Genomic DNA, 14,828 nt, shown 5'->3' with positions numbered 1-14,828 from the left:
CATGAGTTGTCAAACCAGCCGTGACAATCATTACACCCTAAATTGTCAACCACTACTCTTTCAGTTGCAATGCAAACTTAAAAAAAAAAAGATAATTTAGTAATTAAACAAATAAAATTTATTACAAAAAAGTCTCTTCAGACTTCAGAATAATTTTATGATTTCAAGAAAACTTTTTATATTTAATTCCCTTAAATGGGACCTAATTATAATTCTCCCTAATGTCTTCCTTGGTACAAAACTCGCAGAATACGCAATACTGGCCGGGAACACACATCACGTGGAAAGACATGATCCAATTGTTTTACACTAGATATTTGTGATGTTTTTTACACTTTTGTTATGAAGCGTTCCAATTAACATAATAATATACATAATTAAATAAAAATTGCATACTTATCAAACTATTATTATCGAATGCTTATCTATTTATCCTTGTCAACCTTGTCAAGTTGATCTCCGTTATATGTCTTTTTTTTTTTATTTATCGGCAAAGCATATATCCTTCGATTAGATATAATCATATTTGAGACACTATCGATCCTAAATATATCTAAATCTCTTAATACAGATTTGAATATTAATCTGTATTTTTGAGGAATTAGTTCTTCCCACCAAGCCCATTCCAATTAGTTTTTTTATACCTAACTTGAACTGATTGATTGTCATTTGCGTGATGACATTAATACTGTTCCACTGAAAGGCCCATTTAAAACATAACTTAGCATCCACACGACTATAGGCCGTTAGGCCTGCCTAATTAACCACCTCCCATTATATTATCGTCCCATTTTTTTATTTTCATTCAGTGGCTTGATGCGGTATTCGAATTTCAAAGCCATATTTCATTTTAACAATTTTTAAATTGATTAGTATTCATCAAATGGTGGCAGAGCCCCCTCTAGAAATGCACATGTGAAGGCGAGTTTTTGGAATTTAAAGAGGAACAGTGAAACCTTCTTGATTTAATTAAGAATAATAAATCAGAAATCTATAAAGAAATAATTTTTTTTTATGTCGCCGACACCAAAATTCCTTGTTTTCTCTAGGGAAGTTCAATAAATAGTAAAGGAATTAAAATTTTCACGAGGAAACGGAGATTCCCCTTACGTGCGTCCATGGAATAAAATTCTTTGAGAGAAAAAATAAAGAGCAGCTTCATCGGATTCTCCTCATCCATGTGCTTTTGTTGTCAATCCCTTCATGTGTGTTTCCTTTTGCAGGACACTTTCAATCTCATCCTTAAAATAATTAAACCTTACATGCATGTATTATTCTCCATCCCTAATAACGTACAAATCATCCATCCTTGGATTCTCATACTTGATGACTGTACTTTTTTGGATTTCTATTCCTTTTGGGGTAGCGTAAAAGATAAGAGTGACAATGATAACCACACTTCCTTCTTAACCTTTCATATTGATGTTTGTTAGGTGATGTAACTTTAATCCTGTAAAGTGGTCTGGGCTCTTCTGATTAGTACTTGAAGAATGTATCAGTAGGGTATGGCGGGATCGATTGGAAGATGAGAAAGAAGAAGACAGCTTTGCAGGTTTAAAGATTAGTGTGTCGATGACAAAAAGGAAGAAAGCAATATTAGGGATTAAAGTTGCAGAAGGAATATTCAAAAGCTTGATCGTTCAAAAAGTTCCTTCCTTTTCTAGTTTCATAATTCCCTCTGCTTCTACGAAAAAAGTCCGTTTGATTTGGCTTCATTTTGAATACCACTTTAACCTTTTGAGGAACATGTGAGTTATATCATACTGATCATGAGTTATAGTCAATTAATCACCTAACCAGTGCAGATTATTATGTTGGTTTTGCTGTATACTTTTCTTTGACATCCGAAATGGTCAAATTAATTAATTATATAATAAAACCTTCATATTTATCCTAATCAAAGCTTCACTATCGGCAACACGTACAGCACCGGCAAACAAGAGAAATTAAAACGAATAGAAATCAAACAGTTAGAGAGCTTGCACCTGATTATGAGGGTAAATACATATTTCTTCACTCTTCAATAATTACTGGACTGCAAATTAAAGTACCTATAGTCATAAACACAGTAAACTAAACTGCACTGAGCTGAACTGAACTGAACTTTAACAGTCTATGTGGGGTAGATCACAGCTCAGGCCGATACATTTCTAAGAGAAGAAAAGAATAACTCTATATCAGGGGTAGAGAAAAACGCTATTGGGGATCTAATAGATGAGAAGTTTTGGATTACCCTTGTCTTCTTCGGAGCAGGTGGGCATGATAATATCTCTGGTATTTTGAACCTCTCAGCCTTTGGAGTACAACATCCACTTGAACATATATCTTCTTCTTTATCGTTTTCCTCCTCTTTCTTCATATTCTGATCACCAGCGACCAGTTCATGGGTCTTTGAAGGAGTTGCGTACCCAGAAGAAGGCCTCGTCGTCACAACTGATTCTTGCTTCTTCTTCCTCCTCTTGGTCGTCGTCTTCTTCATCTTTCTCTGATCAACTTTCTGCCATTTATTATCGATGATCTGAGCCTTTGCAGAAGATGGCGCCATCTTAATGCAGAGATTAGTTATGGCGAAAATCTTTGTTGGCAGCGAAATATTCTGATTGATTCTGAGGCATCAGAGAATTTTCATGCCGAGGGAGTTTGAAAAGTTCTTCTACGTCACACGTAAATCCAAAAAAGAAAACACTAATACATCAGTAACTGCTACCACTAGCTTGAAAAATATCAAATTTTATACTGAGATCTCTCTACCAAATCCTTATAAGAAAGAAACCCCTTTTAAGAGTCCCTCTCTATGCTTACATGAGAGCTCGCCTTTTTGCTCCAGGTCGTATTATAAGCTTTACCCTACTAACTGAATAGATTATATATAAAGCGACAATATGTGGAAAAGGAGATCGAGGGAGGGGTGAGGGAGTGAGAGAGAGAGAGAGAGAGAGAAGCTAAAGTTATATATAAAGCAACAATGGAGGGGAGCTGAGGGGGAGACAGAGAGAAAAGACGAGCTTTCCTTTTACAAGTGTAGCCTTTTCAGGTGGAAGATCAAATCAGGAGAAGAGAGATAAGTTTTTGTTTAGGTTAATGTATGTATTAATAATACGTCAATATGTATATTAAAAAGTGTGGAGCATCGTATTTTAATAATATCTGCTGATGATAACATGGTGGAGATTAATAAATCCCGCAGCCCATTAACTAATAGATTGGCAATAGAGTGATTACCACTGTTTTTAACAGAATCATTGTTAATATATACTACTATAGAAAATAGAAATGATTTGATTCATCACTATAATTGACCTGAAAAAATATATTAATTATGATGCAATTATGGCTGTCGGAAAATATTTTTAATGTAAGGTTTTAGTTGGTCAAAACGATGATATTCATTCGGCAAATTAAAGTAGGGACCCTTTGGCAGCCCGCAATTGTCTATATTCGGCCATGATAGATAACCATATCTTAAAGGTTGAAACTTGTGATCTTCGTTGCATCACCCAAATTAAAAGTACACTAATTATAATCTAAATTGCGTTTACCTAATACATTCTTAAATGAAGGGGAAGTTACCTAATTGATGTACCATCTTATCTCTGTGTGTATGGATATGTTTCTCCCAATCACGTGCCATTCGTGTGCTGCTTGATTAAATCATCGTGGGTTGGGGGCAGTTGTTCTTAATAGGCCAAAATAATACTAGGCCAAGAAATTTGCATATATGACCACGCAGTCCCGTGATTTTTAAAATGTCCGTTCGCCCCCCGCTTTTATTTCTTAGTTTTCATTTTGCCCATTTTGGTCAACGTTCGCCCACTTTAGTTGTTAGAACGAAACAAAGCAGCATCTGGGCCTCAGGTTCCAAGAAGGCATTTCATTTGGGCCTCTAGTTTCGAGCAAGTATTTCGCTTGGGCTCGTAGAAACAGAAAATAGTTTTGGACCAAAAAAAAGTGGGGAAAAAACGAAAGAAGAAACAAAACTCAAAAAGCACGCCCACCGTGGGGCTCGAACCCACGACCACAAGGTTAAGAGCCTTGCGCTCTACCGACTGAGCTAGACGGGCTTGCGACTTTTAGTATAATTTATCTATTCTTATTACCACCCCAACGGACTACGTAATTCACCAGTAATGAGATGTGATTCGTTTCTCATATTTTATAATATACGGATCTCACTTGATTCATCATCTCAGTTGGATTTGCTTTACAACAATTCTGCAAAATCTGATTCTTCGTGGGTAAACAGTTCAGCCTCGGATTTCCTTTTGATTTTAAAATCTTTTTTCAACATGAAAAATAAAAATCCTCAGCGCTTTTCTTGGTCCAAAAGGCAGAATCTGTCACTGTACCAGCCACTAGAAATTGCATCCACATGATATCTGGTCAGCAGTAAATAAAAACTTGAGTATTTTCTTTTTTTTTTTTGTGGAAAAACATCTGTTATCCTTACAGGAAACCGCCACCACACCACGAATCAATCCAGAAATATCAATGCATGTTGCATAAATGAATCTGAAACATAAGGTTGAACAATGATCAGAAGCCTAGTACCTCAATGTCCACCAGATTGAACAATGAAACTTTCTATTTAGCCTACGTTGACCAGGAAATAACAATAAGGAATACACGTAACTAGAATACAACAAATCTTTGAACGTTATGTGCTCGAATGGAGAGATTTAGCTTCAAACAAAACCTGAAAAGACATCGTGGTGTTCACAGTTCAGTTCACAGTCACCGCCCCATATAAAGCGAAGGCCAGAGACCAAAAATAATGGGCATGGCCATTTCCATTTCTCATCTAATGTTAGTCCTAAACCTACTATACACATTGAATAAAAGGGGAAATGAGGGACGAAAACAACAGTGAATGGGCATAGATTCTAACAAGTTCAGCAGGCATTCACACTACCGATTCTGAATCATACTTTTTAAGTATCATCATCTTCTAGCAATGGCCTCTGGACAGCAAAAGGAGGTGGTGGAAGATCAACATTCAATATACCATCTAGCACTCTTGCCACCTCCCCCATTGAAGGCCTCCTCCGTTCGTCCATTTGAAGACACCAGAATATTATTCTCAACGCACGTTCTAGCTCCTCTGAATCGATTTCACCATCAATTCTTTTATCAACCACATTGATGGATCGTCCTTCTATCCATTGTTCATGTGCCCACCGGCAAAGATCCCCAGTGTCTTGACGCCCAGATAACAGAGTTAATGCCAGCTTGCCAAAATCCTCCACATCTTTCTCAGCTGAAGAACCACAATATGATGCCTCACCATCTGCTCTTGCAAACCCAAATTCAGTTACCTTGGCCTCCAAGTTTCATCCAGTAAGACATTTGCACACTTCAGATTGCCATGGCTAAGAAACTCCCGACACTCGGTGTGCAAATAGCAAATGGATTTGGCTACACTTGAGCATATTTGAAGTCTCTTTTTCCAAGTTAGCCTCCTGCAAAGAGCTGAATCACCAAAGAACTTATCCAAAGAACCATTCTTGACATACTCGTACACCAAGAATCTGTGATTGAACTCACAACAGTAGCCCTCCAGCTTCACTAGGTTCTTGTGATGGATGCTTCCTATTTTTGTAACTGCGCTCCTGAACCTCCTTTCTTCTATGCTGGCATTCAGATTCTTAACTGCAACCAAGTGATTGTCTTGCAGTGTACCCTTGAACATATTTGGACCGATTTGGTTCTTGAAATCCCCAGTGAGGCTCCTTATCTCTGGAAGGACAACACAAACAAACCCTTCGAAACGGGGCATGTTAAAGCTAAAGTAACTTCTTTCCTAGTGATGTTTCTTCTTCTGCAGATCCAGAAACCAATTCCCAACTGTATGATGGCAAAGACGAAAAAAGTGGCAGAGGCTGCTCCAATCAAACAAGGAACACAAAGTGCTGGAGGCTGTTTGGGAGGAGGTGAATTAACAAGACCAGGATTCACAGCTAATGGACCTGAACATCTCTTAACAAAAGATACCGAGGTTAGAGATGGATCTGCAAAACCAGTGACATACTTAGTTTTCTTTATTGAGCATTGAGCACTCCCATCATTCAAAAAGGTTGCAACTGTACATTGTGGATCATTCAAACACAACTGCTTGCAATGCTGCAAACTACTTATGGTGATTGAATCTTCAGGTGGGTAAATTCCATATAGAAATGTTTTCTCATATGTAAGCATATTGATGCCAGATTCACATGCCTCATCGTATGGAACCAAACATTTGTTAGGGTCAGCTAACTCAAACGGGCATCGGCAATCAGCAGAACCTGAAGCACTTAAAAAACACATACCACGTTGACCACAAGTTGCAAAAACCTTGCACTGATTCTCAACAGCCTGCCATACTGATTTCCATGATTGTAACGTGTCTATCCATGAATATATGCGCAGATTGCCATCCAAATCAAGCCTAAGAAACCTGTAATTCACTGATTCATTGTGGTCTTCACCAAATACTGACCAAACAGGTTTTGAACTTTGGTCTTGAAGTTGCAGGGCTCCAGAGGTTGTGAGACAAGCACTCAGATTTGCGATAGAAGGGCTATCATCACTTGTCCAATAGGTAATATTACTTTCCCATCGAAGATGTAACTGTCCCGAGCCATTCAAGTAAAGACTGTAGTAACTAGATGTGGTTTGCTTGCTGGCAGCTCGAAGTGTTTGATGCACAGATAAACTCTGCCCTGGGACTAGTGTATCAGATGGAGTATCAAAACTCTGCCAAACAACACGTTGCTCTCTGTCTATGAGCTCAAGATTGCCATTGTCACGGAAGGCTGCTGAAACTACAGATTGGTTGGCAGTTCCACTGGTCCATACTACTCCCTGTAATGAATCAAAGAGGACTAATTCCCCTTCGGGGGTGAGTTGGAAATACGACATGCTACCCACAGTGACATGAGCTCCAGCAACCCAGACCACAGTTTGTTGGCTAAATGGCATAGACTTTGAATTGAAACGTATGCCAATCCTGAACTGACTAGGTTGATCTGAAGTGTTAAAGAATCCTAATGCAAAATCACCATTGGAGGAGGCCCAGCTGTCATTGTCAACCACAGAAAGTTTTGAACCCAATGGAATTTCAGAAGTGAATGCTGAACGTAGCAAGAGGCCAGCGAAGATGCAACAAGAATGGCGATCTAATCAGACACAACTCCGGTTCAACCATATCTAGATATGCTCAGGGAAGCAGCGCTTGTGAAATGGTGATGAGAAAGGTATCCCCTAACGTGTCATTCACCCGTATAAGTTCAGACCTTGATAACTATAACACCTGCAAAGGGATAAGGTAAATGCAGATGTTATTATCAAGCCCGAGTGTGGTTTAGTGGTGCAATGGTAAGAACTCAGACACAATTTTGGATTCAGGAGAACAAATATGACGGATTTGATATAGATTTTCAAAATGACCAATGGGAAAGAGATATACAAGATCTGTGGACTGAACTGAAACAGCAACTTGATTCAAGAACACAGAACCTAATGACATTAGAGAACGATTATGCTATTCATGAGCCATGCTAAAGATGACTGTGAATTGAAAATTAGAGAAATAACAGCAGACTTATGATCAACTTATGCTATTTCAAACTAATTAGACATTTTGCAAAGTGATCTTTGCAATTATCTTGAAGGACAGTGAGACGGAGATTCTCAAGCAGAAGATCTTTTTCTTTCGTTTAAAAAAGGCAGAGATGAAATTGATTGCCATTCAAAATCAACTTTGAGCAGTAAGGGGGCCCAAATAAATTACCCAGTGACAATGAGGAGCAAAATTTGAGACTGCAATCATCCTTCAGTGTTCAAGTGCCAAGACAGTGATATATTATCAGCAGAGCAGCCTGAATTCCGCAGATTAATTTCAATAAAAAGAAGAGTAAAAGAGATACCAAGAAAACAATGGAAAGGATGAACCGACAAAGCCGATTTTCAACAGGGAATACTTTGAATGGGCACGAAATTACAGAAAGCTGAAAAAATATAGCTTACCATTTCTGAGTATGAGAGAAAGATCTGAACAGATCAACGACGAAGGGAAGCTGACCCTCATAACAGACGAATTTTGAGCTTCGACGCACCAAAGCTCAAGGTCCATCCCTGCGGAAATTTTCTTTTTTCTCTGGGGAAAGTTTTCTGGCACCTAACTATTCTACAAAGGGAGCGAGCTAGAGAGAGGGACTTTCACAGAGAAAAGTGAAAACTGTGCCTTTTATTCAGCTGACTGCATGGAAAGTAGTGAATGGGGATAAAAGGAAGGAAAAGGGGAGGCTGCTGAAGACGGTGGATGCTAATGGGTTTAGATTTGGAGTAGAAATGTAAGAGTGAGAATACAACGGGAATAAAGATATATAGGAGCAAATGGGGTTAGGGAGCTAGGGAGTTAGCCGGAAATACAGACATAGAGGGAGAGTCGCCGGAGAAGATGAAGTGGTCGAGAAGAAAGAGGGCGTTGAAAACATCAGAATGTGAGGCAGCCCCTACCCAGAGAACGAAAGCGAACAAGTGGATTTTACTGGAATTCTCCTTTGAACATGCTGCTAGTAACATAGTATCTGCTACCGTGACGAGCGTGCATATATTTTTCAAAAAATACAAAAAAATTAGTATCGAAAGCAAGCAATGACTATTTCAATTTACCCAATAGAATGAAATAACAAAAATATCTCATGATAATGTAGTGAAATTTAAGCAGGCAAAAAAAAAAAAAAAGGTTTTATTTTTGTATTTGAGTGTGGAGTGGGGACGATGGAGGATCTGAGGGCGGGATCGGTCTCGGAGAACGCAGGAGCAACATGTGACCCCTAATGCCTTATTTTTTTGTCTCTTTGTGGTCACTTTCTTCAACTTGCTTTGTCCTGTTTTTCTCCTTTAAAAACAAAAATAAAAGAAAGTGTGACTTGTTTTTAATTTTCCCATTTGCCACACAAATTAACAGCACATAAAACCAAAATCTTCATGATGAAAATGCATGAACATGAGTAATACAGTTTCCTCTCGCAACCAATATTCTTCCTTTAACGTGAAGCCACATCTGGCAGTCAAAGAATCTGATTATGAACCGCGCATCTTCCCTTCTTTCGTTAGCCCTCTGGTCTCTTTCTTCAATAATTCCAATCTGTGATTACAATTATGACTGTTAATATGAAATAAGATTTTCAGAGCATTGGTGAGTTATTTATTGATATCAAATCAAATCACCAATACAGAATGCAATTGTAATTTGACATTCTTTCACTGGCAAGTCTAAAATTGCCCACTGGTTAATTTTTAATTCAGCGGAAGACATACCTCTCTGAGATGGGGGGTTTTTTTTTTTTTTTAAAGATCTTTATGATCTTGGAAAAAACCTCATGACATGGGCTGGCTGAGAAAAGGAATGATGAAAGCTATAATTATTGGATTTGAATTTGGATTGAATAAGAATAAAGTGAATGATCAATACAACTTGGGGTTGGGAGGGGGCAATATGGAAACAAAGGCTTGCAGGAGGTGAGTGGAGGAACAGTGGTTTGGAAGTCAAAAGGTTGAATGATTAAAGAAAAGGAAAAGGTAGGCTTTAAAAAAAAGGCAGAAAATTGGATAATATTGAAAGGTGAAAGATTCTGCCTTTTTTTTGACTAAAAAAATAATAAAAACAAAAGTCCCAACTTTTTGATGAAAAGAATACAAATTAAATATTTCGAATCATACGTGGGCTGCATGCAACTCTAAATAAAGCGCCCTTCCCCACCTCCGCCCATTATGAACCCCTCCGTCCATAAACCAATTCGAAACCGCGAATATTCTGCAAAACGCTGCGTTTCAGACCAAAAGCAATGGAACGCAACCGTAAAATTATTTCCCCAAAAAAAAAAAGTCTTATCCTCCGATGCTGACCATCACCGTGCTAAAAATCACAGAACTCCCATATTTAATATAAAAATTAAATGATTAATTTAAATATATTAAGAAAATTAATTAAATTAGTTATTTATAATAAATAAGTGTTATCTTCTCTGAAATATCATTACTAATTATATATATTAGTTAAAATTACTATTTGATAAACGTATAATTATTATAAAATTTGTCTCGGAGGAAAATAAATATCACTTGTAGTGCTTTTCTCTGACTGGAACTTGGGAGGCAACAACGAACAACGTAACGGGCCCCCGGTTTAACCATTCTCACGCTTTCATTTGTTCAACAACTCCCCGTGATTCACTCATCTCCCTACGTGCGTTGAAATGTGAGTTTGCTTTCTTTGGTCATATTTATAAAATACATTTTAACCAAATTACATAAATTTTGAAGAAAACAGGTTATTAAAATTATTCGATGGTCTTTGTGTTTTTTCCCTCAGAACTCATCACAAAGCCATCTTTCGGATTACATTTAAACAAAGTCGTTAAACAGTGTTGAAGCTCTTTCTCCTCTTCTGCACATGAACTCAACCATCCAGGGCCTGTTTGAGTTATTATCACTTTCACATAAACAAAGATAAAAGTATTCACCCATACTTTACTTGAACCACGATTCTAAACAAGTCCCGGTCAACTGCTCAAGGAAAAGAAGAAAAATGAGCAGCCAGTATTATACGTGATATATGTACAGTAGAGGCTGCGGCTTTTTGACTTCACGGCATCATTGAGAAGTAAGATTCTACACGAACACTTTGTTAAAAGGCTATGCTTTACCTTCATCCGGCCTTTTGAATTATATGAAGCCACCCTGTACTCCTGGACCATTCTCACGAGAATCCAAAGAGAGTTAGTGCAAAACTACTCCTTGGTCCCACAACAATAATCCCGCTCCTTTTTTTTTTTTTTTACCAGCCCCAATCATGTGACTTTAAACTACGTTGATTTTGATTTTGCCCATACCTCTCTGTCCATCGCGCTTTTATTTTACTCAGCACTTACTGTATAACGGATACGGCTAGTGTTGTCCCACAAAAGAATTTCAAGTTGTATTTTTGGCCTGACAAAAGTTTTGGAAATATTCCCCACATTTCAACCAGCTCCTGAAAGGCGTTAATGATTTTGTCTTTTAAGGTAGAACAAAGATATTCCTAAGTCGTATTAGACTTGAAACTAATTCCTTTCAAACCTATAATGGTTAAGGAATATCCCTTCCAATAAGTGTGTTAATGATTTTGTTTTTGTCTTCCAAGGTACCGCTCTTTTATTCTTGTGTCCTGCAATGTCTCTCCTCTTCATAAAGTTCCCGATACATCACTCTCATAGTAGTCCATGACTTTGAGGTTTCATAATTTTGGTGCATCTTTGATTCCTTTTCTATGGGTCTCACTCTCAGCATGCTCGCCGCCTCGTACGCGCACTTGTTTCCTTCTCTCTCTTCTTTTATAAGAGGTGAAGAAGAGATGTTTGTCTGCGTCTCTCTCGGTTATGCGCAAGATCTGTTGTTTGTTTAAACAAATGGGCCTCAGGCCCAAAATATATGAGGCCCGTGGATATTGGATTAGGTGTGGCTTACTTCTCGTTCTATAGCGCAGTTCGTAGCCCCCGCAATCCAGCCCATTCCTCGGTTGAGTTCTGAGTCCTTCTTTTTTTTGTGCACAAGGTTGAGTGCTGTGAAGTTGCATGCAAGTGATCTGGAATGACACTTATGCCCTCTGACGGAGTGATGCGGGATGAGGATGGAGTTTGCATAATCATCTCCTAATTATAGGATGGAGTTTTAACACTCTATTTTATTTTATCCATAATCATCTCCTAGTTAATTTTTTTCCCAACATTATCCCTTCTTAATTGGTATGTCTTTAATTTCTAAATATAATTTATTATCTGATCATTAATTTCAATGAGGATTAAAATTGAAAAGTTCTTTTTAAAAAAAACTTGAATATATTAAATACACCCACTTAAAAATGGTAAAATTAAACAAATCTTAAAATAGTGCGATCGTATTTTGAAATAAATGAAAAAAGAAATTACTAATTAAGATTAGAAGGTAGAGTTTTTTCAACGAGGAATCAAACAAATTTTATACAACTATTAAGAGTAGCCGTCGATGCAACCAGATCAGGACAGCTGTCAATTAGAGAGTAGAATGGGTCCCACGACGATAGCCCGAAAATGGGACCCAGAGGAGCCGCCCTGTTTTCCACGTCGCATTCCAATCCTCACTATTAAAAAACTAGAAAAGTCCACTTAACCTCAGTTGAAAAATTGCGATAGGTCTTGGCCGAGAGAATAAATATAATTTTTTAAAAAAATTATTAAATTATTCTGAAGTTTCAAAAAAATCTCATTACAAAAGATTTATTTATTTATTATCATTATCAATTACTCTTATTTTTTTAAGTATGTATTAACAACTGATAAAACATTTGTTAACAACTTAAAGCGTAACGATTAACAAATATCACATAAGTATTAACAATATATTTTCTCAGTGTATCATAAAAATATAATATAAGTCGTCAATACTCTACGTAATAGTTGTTAATCATTACATTTTTAATTGTTAACGACTGCACTTTTACTTGTTAATGCATACTTAAAAAAAGATGAGAGTAATTTGATAATTAAACTGATGGAAATCTCTTATAATGAGGTCTATTGGGACTTCAAATCAATTTGATAATTTTAAAAGACTTTTTTATACTTAATTTTTTTAGATAAACCTTATTGTAATTTTTCTTATTGTTATTGTTGTTGGTGCTGTGTCTACTGCTTTCTCTATCACGTTGATAATAAGAAATTATTACCTTCGGTTCTTAATATAAGATCTTGTTTGATTTTTATTTTGGTCATAAATATAAGATCCCAATCTATTTTGTCTCTCATATTTATACATTTTTTTCCAAGGTATTTCTTTTGACAATGATAATTCTAGCCTACACACTTAATTAGTAAGAATATTTTATGAAAGATAACACCTATTTATTCCAAATAACTAACTTAATTTCTTAATTAATATCTTCAAATTAGTCAATTAGATATTATAATTAAGACTGAAGGTAGTATTTTTCAATTATAGACGAAATAAACGCGGGCAGCCCTGAAAAGGTGTTCCCTAATCTATGACATAAGCCAGTTGTATAAAAAATTTTAAACCGCGTTGAGAATAACTAATATTTGTTTATTAATGTTATCTTTAAAATTAACGTTTAAATGTAATTCTTCATCTTTTCTTCTCATTCGCAGCCTCATTTAATACAGGTAAGAGTAAAAAACTTAAGATAAATTTAGAGTTAACTATCATTTATAGTTCTCACGAATTAGTTAAAATGAACAGAATGAGTATATATGAATTTTTTTTTTTAACAACTGTTGGAGCTCCAATCTAAATTTGCCCGCACTATGCTCATCTCTAACGCGAGTATGTCCAACTCGCATCCCTTGGTTCATTAACGTAAAACACCAATTCCATATTATTAATAAGAGTTAGTCTAATTAGTATTATTTGAAAGATCATGAGTTTGAATCTTACTGTCGATATGAGAACCTTGTTGATTGACAATATGTGAATATCTCTGTAAGAATGCTCAGTTTGAAGACATATTTTGACTCTGGTAAACTTTCAGAACTCAACTCATAAAATTTTTGCTGACAAAAAAAAAAAAACCAACACCATGTTTTGGTTGGATTTGCTGTTTTATGTTCATGTGTAATTTATTAGAAGTTACAGCGCGCGCGCGCGCTGAATTGGATGAAGAGGCATGGCGTTACCTCTTCATTGCGTTCGTCGTGGAATTTAATAATCACCGTTTTCTTTTATCATTTCAACCCCTTGCATGAAACAGACTCTATTGAAGAGAAGGCGGGCATGGGGCGGATACAAGATAATAGAAAAAGACGAATAAGATAAAAACAGAGGACAAATTATGAATAAGTCTTAATGCAAATGACTTACCTGAAAAAAACAGCACTACATATTTGAAAAAAAAAACAAACTCTAATAAACTTAACTATAACTAATTTTAAGTATGAAATAACCCTCTATCCGCCTTTTTTTTTTTAATTCTAAGAAATAATCCTCCGCGTGCCTTTAATTGTGAAAAAACAAATCTTTTTTATCTAAAAAAAACGTGTTATTTATTATCTCCTTTTTATATATTCTCACTCATTATCTCTCGTATATATATATTTTATAAATAAGAGTATAGTTGTAAAAACATGTATATATCTTACACGCTTTTTACTGAATTTAATAACATTTTAAATCCATGGACAATTATTTCTCATAATAAAATAGGATGAAGTATGCAGATACGCTTACATCATCCATCCTTTTTTTTTTCCTTTTCAAATATTTACATGTGAAGTTTTAAGAGTTTAGAAATGAACTTCTCATGTTTATGAGCCAACCCATTAAAATATTGATATTTTAATATTCACAGGTAAGATTGTTTAAGTTTACATGCGAAGATTTATTGACTCAGAAGTAAAATTTTCAGGCTTGCAAGTCAACCTCAAAGATACATAAATCATATATATATATATATATATGCATATAAAAACATGAGAAGTTAATTAAATTGGTATGAGGGGCGTCTTCATCTAAGAATCTCTCCAACCAACGAAACCCTGTGCGAAAAATGGAGGCACACATTAATCATGCTTTAAGCACACAAAATGATTGGAAGATGTTTAAACCCAAGAGTCATCTTCACCCCCGACCCACTCAATCGACCATAATTTAAGATAGTAGTAATAAATATTGATATATATATATATATATATATCTTAACATAGTCAGGAGACAAACCTTTCTATCTATGGAAATGAGCTGAATTTATATCGCCATCCAATGGGTTGAAACGCCATTTTACATCATATACTATAATTTATAAGGGAAAAAAAAAA

General features: G+C 36.1%; 2 protein-coding genes and 1 non-coding gene across 3 annotated transcripts; all 3 read right to left on the bottom strand.

The window, feature by feature from the left end:
* Nucleotides 1-1,956: 1,956 nt before the first annotated feature.
* LOC114731449 (cyclin-dependent protein kinase inhibitor SMR9-like) lies at nt 1,957-2,644 on the bottom strand. Its single transcript, XM_028918616.1, has 2 exons — nt 2,234-2,644; nt 1,957-2,150 (listed from the first exon to the last, which is right to left on the bottom strand). The coding sequence occupies exons 1-2, from the start codon at nt 2,543-2,545 to the stop codon at nt 2,106-2,108; spliced, it is 357 nt and encodes a 118-aa protein (XP_028774449.1). The 5' UTR covers nt 2,546-2,644; the 3' UTR covers nt 1,957-2,105.
* Nucleotides 2,645-3,988: 1,344 nt separating this feature from the next.
* TRNAK-CUU (transfer RNA lysine (anticodon CUU)) lies at nt 3,989-4,061 on the bottom strand. The gene has a single exon. It is a non-coding gene; the product is annotated as a tRNA-Lys (tRNA).
* A 683-nt stretch (nt 4,062-4,744) lies between these two features.
* LOC114731467 (G-type lectin S-receptor-like serine/threonine-protein kinase SD3-1) lies at nt 4,745-7,137 on the bottom strand (the record flags this gene model as incomplete). The annotated part of the gene is given in 3 exon segments (XM_028918639.1): nt 4,745-5,323; nt 5,326-5,736; nt 5,739-7,137. Coding segments are annotated over 3 exon segments (2,205 nt in total), but the record flags the coding sequence as incomplete, so codon positions are not given.
* Nucleotides 7,138-14,828: the final 7,691 nt, after the last annotated feature.

The sequence above is a fragment of the Neltuma alba genome, unplaced genomic scaffold, assembly GCF_004799145.2.
Source record: "Neltuma alba isolate B1F8T4 unplaced genomic scaffold, ASM479914v2 tig00012835_pilon, whole genome shotgun sequence".
NCBI lineage: Eukaryota > Viridiplantae > Streptophyta > Magnoliopsida > Fabales > Fabaceae > Neltuma > Neltuma alba.
This window is presented reverse-complemented; position numbering and strand designations above follow the sequence as displayed.